Below are 17,873 nucleotides of genomic sequence, written 5' to 3'. Positions count from 1 at the left end.
GTCCTTCCATGTGGATTTACTGTCTCCTTGTCTTTATCTATTAGAATAAAAATAACAAAACGCAGGATTATGCATGGAAACCCAGAAATACTGAGGTTACTCTTCTCAGACTCCTTTACTGCTTCTTCCTGTTCTCCCCAGTTTCTCAATGTTGGGTTGCCCCCCAGAACATCCTTCTCTGTTTGTATTCACTCCCTTGGTGACCTCATCTGGATTGATTACTTCAAATACCATATATACACTGATGACTCCCAAATGCCATCTCCAGCCCAGACCTGGCACCCAGCCTCCAGCCTTGTATGTCTGCCCATGACATCTCCCCTGGCTGTCTAGTAGCTATCTCAGAACTCAGCATGTCTAGAACTGACTTGCTGTCTTGCACCTACTCCACCCAGAGCCTTCCCTGTCTAGGTTGTTGATAGGTCCCTCAGGCCCAAAACCCTGACTTTTCTCTTTCTTCCATACTCTACATCCAGCCATCAGGAAATCCAGTTGTCTCGACCTTCAGATTATGTCCAGAGTCCAAAGTGCTTTTCACACGGCTGCTGCCACCACCCTGGTCTGAGCCACCATCATCTCTCACCTGGACTGCTGGTCTCCCCATGTCTGCCATTGCTACCCTAAAGGTCTCCTCAGCATGTGTTAAATCATGACACTTCTCTGCTCAAAAACCTGCGCTGGCTCCTCATCTCACTCAGTAAAATCCAACGCCCTTATAATGCCCGCAGAGCCCTCCATGATCTGCCCTCCTCTTACCTCTTTGCCTTTATCCCTGGCGTACTCCCCCAACTCCAGCCACCCTGACCTCCTGAGATTCTCAAGCAATCCTAGGCATGTCCTTGCTTTGGGCTTTGCACTAGCCCACGTCGGTGCCCCGGGGTGTTTCTGCAGACCCGTGGAGCTGCCTCCCACACCTCATCCAAGCCTTTGCTCAGATGTCACTTTCTCCAGAAGTAGGGCCCACCCACTCTGACCATTCTGCTTTAGAGTGCCTCTGGCACTCCTGAACCCCTTAGCTTTATCATCTTTTTATTTCTGTAGCATTTACTACCTTTTGACATGCTCTATAATTTGCCTGTTTATGTTGTTTACTGTTTGTCTCCACCTGCTGAGATGTAAACTCCATAGGAACGCTGTTCTTTTGTTCGGTTTGTCAGTGTGTTCCATGAGCCTAGAACAGGACCCGGCCCAATAAAGTATTGATAAAAATAGAGACTGTCAGGGAGGAGGAAGGACCGGCAGCGTCAGGCCCAGGAGGATAGGAACTGAGGGCTGTCCCCTGAGTCCTGACCCTGGGGTCCCCCTTCTCTCTTGTCAGGGAACCCATTGGAGAGTCTGCACTCTTGTGCATCTTGGGGAAGTTGTGGGCTGTGGGAGCCTTGAGGTTTCTATTTGTGAAAGGGCAGAAGTTCAGTCATCCTAGCGTCTTACTGCCTTTCTCCAGCCAGCTTGGGAGGCCAGCCTCCAAGTCAGCACTTGGGTGTACTCAGGCCAGTGTTCGTGAAGCCAGCGCCATTCTACAAAATGCAGACAGCTCAGCAAGAGGGTACCTGATGGCATGGGGCCAAGAGCCTCGTGTCTGCATGTAACATGATAGAACCATACTCTGTAGCAAGCCCCTTTTACAACTTGAGTGACATTGCCAGTTTTAAATTTACTTAAGCAGTTATCTAAGAGGTTTATTTGTTGGGCTCATTCTTCCTTTAACCAGAAACCAGTCATTTTCTTTACTGTCACAGTAGCTTTTCAAAACATTCAGTGCCTGGTTTACAGATGAGAGAATGTTGAAATCATTTGCAGTTACAAGATCACTGTGGGTTTTTCTCTCCTAATACTTTTAAGAAAGTCATTGGCAGTCCAGCCCTGGTGGCCTAGTGGTTAAGTTTGGTGCACTCTGCTTCAGTGGCCCAGGTTCAGTTCCTGGGCACAGACCTACACCACTCGTCTATCAGTGGCCATGCTGTAGCAGTGGCTCACGTACAAAAAGAGGAAAATTGGCAAAAAATGTTAGCTCAGGCTGAAACTTCCTCAGCAAAAAAAAAAAAAAGAAAAAGAAAGTCATTGGCTTGGGTTTGATCTTTTTATTTTATAAAAAATGGGTATTTACTTTATAAAAATATAATTGAATATATACTGTTACACAAATTTATTTCTTCTATGTTTACCTCCACTTTACCAAAAGCTAATTGTTACTTTAATAATTAACTTTTCTCATTTTTTCAGACTTTACCAGTAAATGTTTGCTGATTTGTTTAAACAGCATGGTTGATATTTGTCATAAATATCTTAGAATTATTTTTCTTACTTAGGATAAGCTATGATGGGCCATTCTGGTAAAGGTCCAGTGGGAGGTCCGGGCTCTCTCCCAGCACCTTACAGGGACAATACAGTGCAGAGCTCAAGTCAGGTAGCTCAGCTTATCAAAGTCTTCTCATACTTTGATTCCTATGACCAGGACGTGGTTATGATGACTTACCAGAAAGGAGCCTGGAGTTGGTCTTTGGGGGACTGTTTGTCTGCCTGGCCTGAGCTGTGGATGACAGTGGTGCTGATTCTGGGGGCTGGGATAATAACTCCCTACTTTCCTTTCTCACAGTTGTTTCCTCTCTTTGCTCCTGGTGGCTGCTGTGGTTTGGAAGATCAAACAAAGTTGTTGGGCCTCCAGGCGTAGAGAGGTAAGCTTCAGTGGATGAAGACTGATGAATCCCTGTAAGAGCTTCTTTCCTTTCTATTTCTCTTAAGCAAGTCAGTGTTAGCTATTTAGTGATAATTGGTAGACATATGCACAGTGAGAATAATGCTGCCCTTTCTGCAGAATATGGCCAGTAGACTTCCATTAGTGCTTCTAAAGTGTAATTAATTCTGCACCACATGGTTTTAACTTTCTAAAGGGAAACTCTAGTATTGACTCATAGATGCTAATTTTATCCTTCCTGCCAGAACCTGGTCCTCAGCTTAGGCTGGAGACCTGAGGGCTCAGTAGTTAGGCATTCACAAGAGCCTTTCATGAGAATAAGAGTTGAAACCAGCCATTTAAACATCTCGAAAATTTCTCATTTTTCAAGGAAAGATAAATGTGTGTCTGTTTTTGCTTGAGTTTTATTTTTTAATTGGTCTCGATTTGTTTCCAGAGCTCCATTCCAAAAGTAATATTAATACGTCAAGCAGATATTTACAATTGACAAACCTTGGTTAAAAGCTAAACTTGGGTAAAAATCACAACATAACAACTTTGTTTATTGCAACTTTTGCTTGTGATTACTTTGCCTTTTAGTCGTCATGTCTGTTTCATGGTTGCTACTAGAAATGCACGAAGAGCTAGACTTACATGCAGTCCTTGGTTTTCTCTATCAACTTGTGCCTTTTCTATATAAAATCGATCTGTGGACAAGATTTAGAAGAGAAAAGGAGTATCTAAAATCAAAACTCACAAGCACTCAGCACTTTTCACAGAACATAGTGTCTGTAATGGAGTTAAGATAGACTCCAGGATATGGGCCTCTTCCTTGGGGCCATGACACCTTTTCTGACCCAGGTAAAGGGGATGTTATCGTAGAGGTAATGTTGCATCCTCTTTGTTATTATTTTAAAAATTCGGGGGATAGCATATTCAAATATATTTTATCAGTGGCTAAAACATAGAACCTAAATTTTTAGTAGTGACCAAGTAATCATTTAGTCATTTATTGAAATTCAACACCATTCCTAATTTAATAACAAACTCTTAGTAAACTCAAAAATAATACCTCCTTAACACTATGAAGAACAACTAGATAACCAGCATCACTTGTGATGAGAAAACACTAGAGGATGTACCAATAAAATCCAGACAAGTCAGGGCTGGCCCCGTGGCCTAGTGGTTAAGTTTGGCGCACTCAGTTTTGGCAGCCCAGGTTCACGAGTTTGGATCCCAGGCATAGACCTAAAGCACTTGTCAGCCATGCTGTGACCGCAACCCACATATGAAATAGAGGAAGATTAGCACAGATGTTAGCTCAGGGCTAATCTTCCTTAAGCAAAAAAAAGGGGAAGATTGGCAACAGATGTTAGGTCAGAGCTAATCTTCCTCAGCAAAAAAAAAAAAAAAAAGAAAGAAATCCAGACAAGTCAGTTGTAACAAGAGCTGACATGAGCATCTCTAAATTCCAGGCACTGTTCTAACCGTTTTTGTATACATTAACTGTTCTAATCCTCACAACAACCCTATGAAAGAGTTACTGACACTAGCCCTGTTTTACATGTGAAGGAACTGAGGTTCAGAGTGGCAATGTTATTTACCCATCATCACACAGTTACTAAGAAGCTCAACTGGCCATTACACTTGGGACTTCTCCCATTTCAGGCCGTGTTCCTAATCATCATGTAGTCCCCGTGGTCAGTTTTGTTCTGTATTCTAGACTGTGTACTAAGAGAAAGAGAAATAGACGTTTTGTTACCATTGAAAAGGAGATGTTATTATTTTCAGATAAAGTTAGTGAAACACGATATAGTAGAGATTTACCTGCATAAAAATTAATACTTAAGTATTTCAAAAATAAATAAATGAATAACACAGAAGACAACCAACTGGAAATTATTTGCAACACACATGAAAGAAAATAAGGAGGAAGTGAATATCTTGTAGAAAAAAGCTTTAAAAAAAAGTATGTTTATTACGCAGTTGATCAGCCCATAAACCAAGCTTTTACCCTCGTGAATTAGAAATTCTCTGTAACTGTGACCCTAAACATTTGTAAATGTAGCATTTCTAAAATGTTAGTCATGATTTATTCCCTCTCAGAAGTTCGGAAGGAATGATTTGATTTTATTTATAACAAAAATAATAGCAGCTGACACACTTCAGTCCTTGCTGTGTACCAGGCCCTGTTTTAAGTGTTTTTACTCACGTTATCTCCGGCACTCTTCATAAAGGAGCTGGAATGGGAACTGAAGTGGGTAGACACTCTCTTACTGTGACTCCAGCACTTAGAATAGCACAGAACCCAGAGTCGGGTTGCTGCGTATATTTGTTGAGTAAATGGACCAACAACTTTAGGAGATGTAGGAATTTTATTATTGTTATTTTAAAGAAAATGTTTAACATAAAAACGCCCTTCTGAAACAGAGCCATGATCTATCCATCCCAAGATTCTGGCTCCTACAGTAGTTCCAAGGGAGTGGTTTGAAGTGAGGCCTGGTTGTCGTCTGCGGCATGACCTCACAGCTTCAACCACATGCCCAGATCTCTGATATCCTCAGTGATATCTCATTGACCACCCACTATGTGCTAGGCACTGTGCTGGTTAAAGTACCTCATTTGATCCTACTAATACCCTTATGGGATTAAAAGCCCATTTCAGAGAGAAGAGAATTGAAGCCCAGAGACTCTAAACACCTGTTTTAAGCTCACACAGCTGGAGAGAATTGGAACAGGGAGTCACATCCAAACCTGCCTAATCCAGAGCCCCTGCCTGTGCCTCTGCTTTGCAAAACTTCACGCTTGTGTATGTTTTTAGCTTGTACCCCCTCTTTGAATAAAGAGCTCTTTCAGTTTCTTTCTATTCTGTAATGAGGGATGGGTTTTGGTTGCTGTGTAAATATTTGGTTCAAGTTTTAGCAGGAAGAAAGAAAACCTGGCTTTAATCTAGTAATAAAAATATGAGGAGATAGGGCTAGATCATTTATTTTATGTATTTATCAAGCAGGCATCATAGCATTATATCCATCAGTACTTTAGTATGAATCTCTAACACACAAGGACTTTTTCTTTAATAAAACGACAATACTGTCATCACATCTAACAAAATTCATTAAGTCATAATATTATCTAATACCTGGTCCATGTCCATTTTTCCCTAACTGTCTCAAAAATATCATTTTGGGAGCTGGCCCAGTGGCACAGCAGTTAAGTTTGCACATTCCACTTTGGCAGCCTGGGGTTTGCCAGTTCAGATTCCACATGCGGACCTACACACTACTTGTCAAGCCATGCTGTGACAGCCATCCCACATATAAAGTAGACAAAGATGGGTATGGATGTTAGCTCAGGGCCAGTCTTCCTCAGCAAAAAGAGGAGGATTGGTGTCAGATATTAGCTCAGGGCTAATCTTCCTCAAAAAGAAAAAAATCATCTTGGACTTGATTTGTTTCAGTCAGGAAGGATAATATATTTTTAATATGTAGTATTCTCTAATAAAATCTCCCCAGTACTCATTGCATTAATGCTTGCTGTGTTACTCATCAGCAACTTCTTCGAGAGATGCAGCAGATGGCCAGCCGTCCCTTTGCCTCTGTAAACGTTGCCTTGGAAACAGATGAAGAGCCTCCTGATCTTATTGGGGGGAGTATAAAGGTGAGAATGTGATTTAAAAGTTCCTATAACTTAACTTGTCAAAACTCATGCTTCTAAGTCTGGGAAACCAAAGAGAGTAAGAGCCTTATTCTCCCGCCTGTTGTTTTCCTCTCTGTCTTTGTAACAATAAGCCAACACACTGAAGTTGCTAGGTATTCTTTTGCTTTCATTTTCCAGTCTTTAATTCATGTTGTTAAAGAGTCTCGTGTTCAAGGGGTTTTAAAATGTAAATTGTCTGATATTCTTGTGAGGATCCTGTGGCATAGTACTTTAAAACTTGTGTTTGAAAATAGCTAAATTGAAGCATTGTTCTTTATAATATTGTATGGGATTTTTTTTAAAGGGGCAAAATAATAATTTACTGCAAATTCTGTGGAAAATAAATATCTCTGACCCCCTCCCCCACTGCAAAATGATGAAGAAAGTGAAAAGACTTTCTCTTCTAACAAAATGGTGAAATATTTCAGATACTCTGGGGACAGCTGTATTTCTTGTATAAAACATTAAAGCATTACTGAGCTCACAGGAAGTAGGCACAATTTCCAGGGACCACTGTCCTTTCCCTCCTCCAAAAAAGAACAAACCATGAGCCAAAATCAGAACTTGAGTGATCTAAAGTGGTTCCAGATTGGTAATATACCACATCTCCTAGCTAAAGTAGATGCATATTCTCTCTGTAGGGAAAACATCCCCTATTCAACTCTCTAGGATTCCCACAGATGATGATTAAGCAACAGAGATCATCAAGGACAAGAAGAGACAAGCCACTGTGAATAAGAGTTAGCAGAAACAACAAATGGTAGATTTAGACAGGACTTAAGTGTTAGAATTGACATCTAAAGTATATAATATAGCTATCTATGAAATTTTTAAAGAAATAAAAGACAAAATCGTAATGATGAGGAAGCCATGACAGTCAAGAATGACCAAGCAGATCTGAAAAAAAAACAAAATGGAACTGTTACAAATTGAAAATATAGTAGTTTAAAATTTTAAAATAACTTAGTTTGCATGTTAAACAGCACATCAGACACAAGTGAGGAGAGAACTTTTGAACTGGAAGATGAATCTGAAGAAATTAAACAGAATGCAGAACAGAGAGACAAGGAGATGGAAAATATGACATAATAAAAATATGGAGGATAGAATGAGAAGACCTAACATATGTGCTATTGGAGTCCAAGAACAAATGAATGGAGGAGAGGCAATATTCAAAGAGATAGTAGCTGAGAATTTTCCAAACTGATGGAAGACATGAATATACAGGTTCCAGAAGCAAAACATATCACAAACAGGATTAAGAAAGAAAGCAGAGGGAAGGCAGGAGTGAAAGAAAAGTATAGTTGGATTTATCATAGTGAAACTGTAGAACTCAAAGAGCATCTTAAAATCAGCCAGAGCAAAAAAAGATCACTGCAATGTGGAGAAATTGGAACCCTTGTGCACTGTTAGTGGGAATGTAAAAATGATGCAGCCTCTGTGGAAAACAGTATTGCTCTTCCTCAAAAAAATAAAAACAGAATTACCGTATGACCCAGCAATTCCACTTCTGGGTCTATACAGAAAAGAATTAAAAGCAGAGTCTCAGAGATACATTTGCACACCCCTGTTCATAGCAGCATTATTCACAGTAGCTGAAAGGTGAAAGCACCCCAAGTGTCCACTGATGAATGAATGGATAAACAAAATGTGGTGTATACATATAGTGGAATATTCTCAGCCTTAAAAAGGAACGAAATTCTGGTAAGTGCTGCAGCATAGATGAACCTTGAGGACATTATGCTAAGTGAAAAAAACCAGTCACAAAAAAACAAAGGCTGTGATTCTGCTTATATGAGGTACCCCAAGTAGTCAAATTCATAGAGACAGAAAGTAGAAGGGTAGTTACCAGGAGCTGGGGGGAGGAGGGATGGGGAATTAGTGTTTAATGGGTATAGAGTTTCAGTTTTGCAAGATGAAAAGAGTTCTGGAGATAGATCCTGGTGATGGTTGCACAACAATGTGAATGTATTTAATACCACTGAGCTGTGCGTCTAAAAATGGTTAAGATGGTAAATTTTATGTTACGTGTATGTTACCACGTTAAAAAATAACTGAAAAAAAGGAAAAAATCACCTACAAAGGAATGACAAAGTGATAGCTGACTTCTCATTAGTAACACCAGAAGCAAGTGGAAGAATGTCTTCAAAGTGCTGACAGACAAGAACTGCCAACCTAAAATATTGTGCCCAGTAACCACCTTCCAAGAACAAGGATTAGAGAAAGATATCTTCAGATTAGAGGAAATACGGAAAGTTTGCCACCAACAGACCCGTACAAAAGAAATGTCTAAAGGATGTGCTAGAAAGAAAATTACCCCAGGAGGATCGACTGAGGTATAAGAAGGAATAGTGAGTAGATAAAATGGAAAACATGGATAAATCTAAGCAAGCATTGTCCTGATAAGATAGTAATCATCTGTGGGATTAAAAAGAATAGACAAACCTTAGAATTCTGAACAGCACCATATGTCTATGTCAGCAGCATACGACACAATTGGTTACTCCTTGAAACACTTTCTTGACTTTCCTTTTAAGACACCACCCACTCAGCTTTGGCTGTTCTTGCTCAGTGTTCTTTATTCAACCCTCTTCATCTCCCCAACATTGTTTAACAGTGGGACCCATCAGGCTTGGTCTTTAGACCTCTTCTCATGTCTTTTACACCTACTCTTTTGGTGGTTTTCTTCCTCTGTTCAGGCTGCTGTAACAAAATACCAGAGCCTGGGTGGTTTATAAACAATGGAAATGTCTCAGTACTGCAGGCTGGAAAGTCCAAGAACAGGGTGCTGGCAGATTCAATATCTGGTGAGGGTCTGCTTTCTGGATCATAGATGACACCTTCTAGGTGTAACCTTATGTGGTGGGAGTGGGGAGGGAGCTCTCTGGGGTTTCTATTCTAAAGGCGCTAATCCCATTCATGAGGGCTCTGCCCTCCTGACCTAATCACCTTCCATAGGCCCCAACTCCAGATACCATCATATGAGACGTTAAGATTTAACATAGGAATTTTGAGAGGACACAAACATTCAGACCAAAGCAGTGATCTGTTCCATCATGGATTTAAACACCATGATCTCTCCCTCAGACCTCTGCTGAGAGCCTCGAACTCATATATCTAGTTGCTTACTCATTGTCCCCACTTGGATGTCTTAACAGGCATCTTAAATTTAGCATGTCCAAAACTGAGCTCTAGATTTTATTCCCTACACCTGCTCCTCTGGCATTTCTTCTCCAATTCAGTACATAATCACCTCCAGCATCCTAGCTGCTCAGGCCAAAATCATGGAATCATCCTTGCTGGCATTCTCATTGGATAGCCTGCACACCATCTCCACCACTGTGACCACCTTGATCTAGGCGGCCATTATCTCTCACCAGGATTATTGCAGTTGCATCATAACTGGTTTCCCCAATTCTGCCATTTCACCCACCCAGTCGTTTCTCTGTGCCACAACCAGAGTGGTTCTGGAAATGATTTTCTTCAACCAAATTGAAGAAATTGATTACGTGTTTGGGGGTATGGTAGGCAGAATTCTAAAGATGGCCCCCAAGATTCACATCTCATGGTTATTCAGTCAAACACTGCTGTAGGTACTGCTATGAGAGGATTTTGCAGAAGTAATGCAGTCCCGTGGTAGTTGACCTTAACATACGAGGAAGTTTTCTCTGGCTGGTGACACAAGAGGAAACATGAGAAGGACTTGATGCACCATCGCTGGTTTGAAGATGGAGAGGCAGTGTCAGGAGGAATGCAAGTGGCTTCTCTAAGAGAAGAGAGTAGCCCTTGGCTTACTACCAGCAAGGAAATGGGGACCTCAGACCTATAGCCGCAAAGAACTGGATTCTGCCAACAACCTGAATGAGTTTTGAAGCAGATTCTTCCCCAGCGCCTCCGGATTAGAGTGGAGCCCAGCTGATAACTTGATTTTAGCCCTGTGAAGATAAGAGCTGAGACCCTTGAGACCTTTGTGAGGTAAGAGCTGAGAATTTTCCAGAACTGATGGAAGACATGAATAGAGCTACATCACTAGGCAGAGAGAAGCCTACAGAGCTCCTGGACTTTTGACCTACAAAACTGAGGTGATAAATGTTTTAAGCAACTGAGTCTGTGATAATTTGTTACACAACAAAAGAAACTAATACAGAGGGCATCTTTAAAATCACATCTAGGGGCCGGCCCCGTGGCTGAGTGGTTGAGTTCGCACGCTCCACTTCAGTGGCCCAGGGTTTCACTAGTTCGAATCCTGGGCACGGACATGGCATCCCACATGCCACAACTGGAAGGACCCACAACTGAAAATACACAACTATGTACTGGGGGGCTTTGGGAGAAAAAGGAAAAAGAAAAATCACATCTAAAGGCTATAGCATTAAAGCTTGAGAAACACTGCTTTAAGTAATTCTTTGTTTTCTTCCACCAGACTGTTCCTAAACCCATTGCCCTGGAGCCGTGTTTTGGCAACAAAGCCGCTGTCCTCTCTGTGTTTGTGAGGCTCCCTCGCGGCCTCGGTGGAATCCCTCCTCCCGGGCAGTCAGGTGAGTAGATGAGGGTCAGTGACAAGCACGGTTTGCGTTTTAGATATGTACCAGATCTTTCCCTGTCAGGGAGAACTTGGGTATAGGGGTGATATTGAATAGTGTCTGTTCATGTCCTTGTTAGGGTTTGGTGAGATGATCCCCTTGTCACTGATACTCCCTAACCTGTCTTTCCTGAGGCCACCATTCGTTCCCAGGAGAAGGTCCCCTGAGCTGTCCTCACTGCACCAGCTTCCTCAGCCTCCCAGTGGCATTGATGCTTCCGACCACACCTTCCTTTGTGGCCAGTGTTTCTGCTTCCCTCTAGCTCTGCTGCTCCTTTCCCGTCTCCTTTTTTTTCCCCCTGAATGTAGGCTTTCCTCTCTCTTCACTCCATACGCTCCTCCTCAGTCATCTTACATACTCTCGTGACTTCTAGCCAGCTCCTCCAAGCTGGTGATTCTCAAAGTGGTATTTCTAGCACTACTGCATTTCTTTTGCTTTTTCACTCTATTTTAAATATAAGGCATAAACGGCAATTATAACAGCTTAAAGGAAGTTTTTGAAAATTTACTCACACTTCTACCATCCAACACCTACCAATTTTCACTGTTCTGTTTCCTTTCCAGCCCTCACCAGCAATTTAGTTGAAATGATTGTACAAATCTAATTTTTATTTATTTTTCATACAACTATCATAAACATTTTTACAGCTTACTACATAATATTTTGCCAATGTCTTTTACACTATTCTATTAAATACGTGAATCATAGTTTAGATAAACATCTTTTTGTTGAACATGAAGGAAAGATGGAATACAGTTTTGGAAGTATGTTGATTAATCATTGAGTATTGGGGGAAATGCCTCAGACAATATGAACGTTTTAGACAACTTTCAGTTGAGACGATTCGGGGGGTCAGGGTTGCTTAGCCAAAGAAAACCTCGTAACTATGAGGAAAAGGTGTCCCAGAATGCTCGCCCAGGCCCTGAGGTCCACAGCCCGCTGAATGCAGCCCTCAGACCCAGAAAAGCCTCCGGCTCAGCTTTGAAATGGTCTGGGGCTATGGTGTCTTCGTGAGGGAGGTTGTTGGGTGTGGCCAGACCAGGACGTATTGTCCTCATTTCACAGGAGAACTGCTTGATTTGCCCTCACCTAGGGATTCCTGTGAGTTGAGCCCCTAGCTCAGCCTTGTCCGTGTTGAGGGCAGGATGACCATGGCTTGATGCTCTGGGGCAGTGTCTCCTGCCACCACCCAGCTCAGCAAACATTGGCCGGTGCACCCTGACAGGAAGGCGCTGGCTAGGGTGTGGAGGTGACAGCCTTGCAACACTGTGGCCTTTCCTGCTCCAACCTTTGACTGATGTGCCCCACCCGCCTCAACTCCTGGGGAAGGTCTGCTCATTGCCTGAGACCCACCCCAAGAGTGGGGCCATCTCTGCCATCCCTTCTGTACCCCCCCCATTTTAGATGGTGCCCTTTCTGGACTCCCAAAGCACTTGGCTCTGCCTTTGCTTTAACAGTTGTCACTGGTGTAGATTCCCCACTGCGTGCCAGGTACTAAACCTGGCACTTAAAAGCCCCCCACCTTCCCCCATTTTAGAGGCTCAGCAAGGTGGAGTAACAAGCTCTGCTTACACAGCTCCTGTGGGCCTCAGCAGGGCTCTGAGCCTGGACTGGCCATTCCCAGGCTTTAGGAATCCGGCTCCCCCAGAGCTGTGCCTGCCTTAATGAACATTAGATTAGCTGGTTACCAACACAAAAAGGAGAGTGGAACCACCAGTCCCTAATGTAAAAGTGGTAGAGGTGGTGGGGTGATAAGCCAGTACCGTTCTAAGACTTATATCCACTCACTCGTCGACTCCTTACACAAACCCTGTGCTATTATTATCCTCACTTTACAAATGAGGAAACCAAACGTGGGGAGGTTAAAGAACCTTGCTTATTCCACAGGCTGGCCCCAGAGTCTGTCCTAACCTGTATCATGGTGTAGATATAAAAATAACTAGTGCTGAGTGGAATGAATCTGAATTTCATCGTAAAGAGTGCTGTTTTTTTTGGTACCTTTTGAAGGCAGGCAGGAGAAATTTAGTGCTTAGAGCATGTTTGCAGTGTTATTTATGTGCTCTCACCACCAGGGAGAGCATTTTGCTTCACTGATCTGCTGAAAAGCAAGCTACATCTTTTGTGTAAAAAGTGGAGAAAGGAGGACAACATGTATTTGTATTTTCATAAATAAACCCTGAAAGAATATCTACAAGCTAATGAAAGCAGTTACTCGAATGGAGGGGAAAGGTGGCAGGAGGCACAGAGTAGAAGTAAGGCTTTTCCCTGTATACTTTCTTTCTTTCTGTATTGCACTCTGGGAATGTAAAAAGAAAATTTTAAGATTATTTTTAAACAAAAGCAAGCGCTCTTTAACGTGTGTTCCCTCTGTGGGTTCTCCCAAGGTCTCGCAGTGGCCAGCGCCCTGGTGGACATTTCTCAGCAGATGCCAATAGTATACAAAGAGAAATCAGGAGCGGTGAGAAACCGGAAGCAGCAGCCCCCTGCACAGCCTGGGACCTGCATTTGACGCTGGACCAGGAGCTCTCCGTGAGCGAGGGGTGTCATGCCAGAGCCGTCTGCAGGGAGGGAGCAGGCAGGGGGGCTCTGTGGAGCGGGGCAGAAGACTGGAAACCCTCGAAGCATCTGACTCATCTGCATGTTCACAAGCTTTCTTTTGACGGTTTCTCCCATCTGTGCTCCAGCATCTAACCTTTTACTTTTGCATAGGAAATAATTGATTTAATTACAGGTCCGGGGTGATCCAGTTGTTGCTGGAGGAGGCCAGTGTAGAGCCAGTGAGAGAGCAAGGAAGGACACTCAGGTTCACTTGTGGAAAACTGTTCTCGGGACTGTCTCAACTGTGCAAAAAACAAAAGATGTAGTGTTTACAAGTAGACATCTGTCATCAGTCGTTCTTGAACATCATCTTTTAAAAACTAGTCAGATGAATTAACTTGTTTTCATCTGAAGCCTGCTATCTTTTTAAAAAGATGTGCTATTTATTCTTGCACGATTTAGGCAGATCTCTCTCTTCCAGGGAGTAGCTTTTTTCTAGTTGAGAACTAATAATGGTCCATCTCTTTTGAATCATATCAAACTAAGATAGAAGGGGGCTATTTTAAATGTCGAGGTCAGCACTGTTACTTAGAATGTAAACTGATGTAATAGATAGTTTTCTATAGCAACTTGATTAATTTAGTCTTAATCCATTTGAAATTCTTCTCTTTCTCTTTCTCTCTCTGTCTCTCTCTCTCACACACACACATACACTAAGTGCCTAGACTTTAAATAGATCTAGCAATTGGAAAGTTAGTAAGCCTAAGTTTTTACATAATTGCATTCCTACATTCTTATAAAATTTAAATAGCTACCATTGGCAATCTGCTCTTTTTCTAAAATCTGATTTGCAGCCAGGAAAGAATTTTCTCACCCCAAGGAATATTTAAGCAAGCAGCAGGGACTGTGAGGAAAGCAGCAATGAACTAACTGTGAAAGCTCCTGTTTTTATTGTTGTCACAAAGGACCATAATCAGGCATGGTCCCTGTGTGCCTCCCTGTCCCCTGCCCCCAGGTCACTCTAGGCGTGATGTCACTTCAGCCCTCCTGGCCTCCTGCTGCCAGGGCACCACAGAGGAAAGGACTCACTCATGTTATATGTCTCCTTTGAGCAGAAAAGAGCATGACAGCACTTAGGACCCTGGGATCAAAGAGTGACTCTTCGTTCCTGTAGCCTGCTCTGAGCAAGTGCACCACTCTCAGGCTGCAGGTGGAATCACACACCAGGAGAGGGACAGTCTCCCAGTGCGTGAAGAAGGACCTGGAGCTGTTTGCTCTGTCTCCCCCAGGAGAGGCTCGGCTCTCCCTGTCTTCCTCCCAGACTCAGGTGGTGGCTGTGGGGAGGGCAGTGAACGCTGATAAAGATGAAAAGCACATGGAAAAAATGGACGAGGAGGGAAATGATGCCAAATGGAAAGTGACCAAATGTAGGGGAGGTAGAGCGGTCCATGCCCTTCGCCCCCAGGGCACTGCCTGGATGTGTGTTGTCCCCGCCTATGGTGCTCTGTCTTCTGGCATTATGCAGCAGCCTCCCAAGATCTCTCTTCTGCTTCAAAACCTGGGGTTCTCTGGCATTACCCTATTGGGATGGACCTCTAAACAACTCAAGTTTGTGAAATTGGAGAAATTAACACTCAAAAGAACAAAGACTGTGGCATTTCACCTTTAAATGAAGTGCCTAGAGAGGGAGTACTGTCTCTTCCCCAACACTAACCCCACTCCCATGAAGAATTGCCTGGAAAGATGTTTTCAAGGAAGTTGAACCATTAAACTCTGATGCACAAAACACCTCTACTTTGAGACTCGCCTCTCAAAAAGCTGCTTTTTCACGTCACTGATAAAGAGGAGACTGTTCTAGAAAAGACCTGTCCTCTTACTAACTCCCTACGTCCCTGCTCCAGATCACGGCACCCACAGAGAGCCTGCCATGGCCTGGCCCTTCACCCCTGTAATTACCATGAGGCTTCTTGGCAGAGAAAGAGGGAGGCCACTGGAGAGGGTTCTCCCACAAGGGAAACCCTTGTTTGTTCAAAGGACCAATGTTTCCTTGGCCAAAGAAGTCTCTTCCCCATGGTAGTCCCATGCCTTGAAATAACATGTCCTGTGTCCCTTAGCCATCTGATTCTTTTTTTTTTTTCCTAAAAGATAATGTTTATTTTTAAAAATGAAGGAAGGAAGAACAAGTGAAGTTTAATTCTGCTCCAGCAGTGGAGAAACAGCTGAATCCACCTGCTTCTCCTTTGCAGCCAGTAGCAGCAAACCACTTCCTCCAGGCTCAGGCCAGAGGAAGGGACGACGGGAGAAAGAAGCACTCAGCTTAGAGCCAGTTACCAGGAGGTAGTCACCTGGAACTTGAGAGAAATGCCTGCGTGTCACGGGAGAGCCTGTATATAGATTAAAGTAGTCATGAAAACATTGATATTGCACTTGTACATAACTATACAGTAGTGTCTGGAATGTTCAGACATTCGGAGTGTACATAAAACAGAAAAATATCTTAATGTATTTTTATTAAATGTAACGGTGTCTGAGTTTCGCTTAACATGTTTTTGTGCCATATGCTGGATATCCAAGTTTGGAGAAGTCCTCTCGTTAGTCTGTGATACATTGATAACAAAGCGAGGAAAGGCATTCCCATTGTGCTGATGTGTTCAAACATCTGGTACCAATTGGATAACTCTTAAAACAGGAATCGTCTGTCAGTACACATATGAAAAACCAGGCAGTGAATCCATTTAAACAGTAGGATGTGAGGAGACTCGAAGGCAGCAGGAATCTCTCTGTCTCTGTTTTTGGCTCTGCAAGTGCATCGTGAATCTTTCTGTCAGCCTCTTGATGCCGTGAGTGGCCAGGGAAGACCAATGTCGTCCTGAGAAATGTTTCTCTTAGTCTCTAAGTTCAAAGACTATACCTGTGGAAATCAGATTTTCCAAAAAGGGGTTTTCCAGGCTGCATTTTGTTGTGGTTTTGTCTAAATTTTTAACAACCATTTCCCAGGACCATAGTTTATTATACTGAAAACCAGGGGTAGTAGGAGTGGGGTGGCTAGTTCCTTGATAAATAGCTCCTGTTTCCCCATGGAGAACTGCGCCACACCTGGCCTCCTATCCACCTCCTACCCACTCCCCACACACAGTTTGGGGAGACGTCTGTGCTTCCCTGTGAGGATCACCTCTAAAAGGTGGAAGGAAGTATGGAGAGACGGCAACCCATACTTCCCTGAGCTAACCCAGAGGGAGAGCAGCCCTAGACAAAAAACTGTCAGCAGAAGGAAAATACCGGAATATCTGTGGATAAGGCCTAAGGTGCAAGATTGGAGATGCACCAAGAAATCTGGGGCAAATGAGAAGACCAGAGCACAATCGGTAGAAAAAAGGCATTTTACCTTTCAGTGCAGCTCTTGCTCCTTCAACTTACTGGAGTGTATTTCAGTATCTCAGTATTTCAGTACACTCCATTAAGGGGACAGGGGTGATTCACTTCCTGGGGTGGTGGCATTGTTCTCATGAACACCTTTGACCCTTCAGTTTCACTCACTCATCCGTTCGTTCAACAAATACTAAGCACTTACTAACGACCTAAGTTAGTACTCAGGCAGTGACCAAGATGAAAAAGAAGCTCTTCAGAATTATGGCAAAATTCAGCTACCCAAGCCCCTCATCCCAGGAGATCTTTGCTGGTGGTTTTCTGTGAGAATTGGCCATCCTAAGAACAGACCCAGGAAGGCAGAGGGTTTGTCCTTGGGCCACGCACTGGCTCTTAGTCTGAAATGTTCGCCCAATTTACCAAACTCAGCTCAAACCATAAAAATCACTATGGTGGTTTGTAGATAGCCAGGCCCACGAAGAGGCTGTTCCCCGGAGTCGTTCAAACTCAGAAACACTCCTGCCGCGGGGAGGTGATGTGGAGTGGAGAGGAAGACTGGCGCCTTCTCTTTTAAAGGCAATAATGGAATCGACTTTCGTAACTGAGATTGTGCACAAAACATTCTAAACACTAGTGAAGCCTGTTTCGTTGACCTAATTCTGGCTCTGGAAATGTTTTTGTTTTATAGTTATTTACGGTTTTATTTTGGTTTGGATTCGAGCTTAGTTTGTTAATATGTATAATTTAGCATCTCTTGCACTCATGTAAATATGGAGTAAGTATTGTAAACTATTTCATTGCTGGGGACTGTGGGTGTTATACATACATTTAGGACTGCAATTTTTTGGTATTTTTTGTATTGTAAAATAACAGCTAATTTAAGCAGGAACAAGAGAATTAAGGGAGGTCTGTGCATTTTAAACACAAATGTGAAGAACTTGTATATAAACAAAAGTAAATACTATACTACAAACTTCCTTCTGAAATAAAAGTAGATCTGGTAAAAAAAAAAAAAA

The 17,873-nt window shown here is 42.8% G+C and overlaps 1 protein-coding gene across 1 annotated transcript in view; it reads left to right on the top strand.

Moving 5' to 3' along the window:
• Positions 1-17,873, top strand: part of ATRN (attractin) — a 177,577-nt gene extending 159,704 nt beyond the window's left edge. The window contains exons 26-29 of the mRNA XM_046678084.1: positions 2,597-2,675; positions 6,224-6,331; positions 10,794-10,908; positions 13,338-17,873. Of these exons, the coding sequence (XP_046534040.1) occupies positions 2,597-2,675; positions 6,224-6,331; positions 10,794-10,908; positions 13,338-13,462 (427 nt within the window). The 3' untranslated portion in view covers positions 13,463-17,873. The remainder of the gene's footprint in view (positions 1-2,596; positions 2,676-6,223; positions 6,332-10,793; positions 10,909-13,337) is intronic.

Source organism: Equus quagga, chromosome 12, assembly GCF_021613505.1.
Source record: "Equus quagga isolate Etosha38 chromosome 12, UCLA_HA_Equagga_1.0, whole genome shotgun sequence".
Lineage (NCBI taxonomy): Eukaryota > Metazoa > Chordata > Mammalia > Perissodactyla > Equidae > Equus > Equus quagga.
The sequence above is the reverse complement of the archived record's forward strand: the minus strand, read 5'-3'. Positions and strand labels throughout refer to the sequence as shown.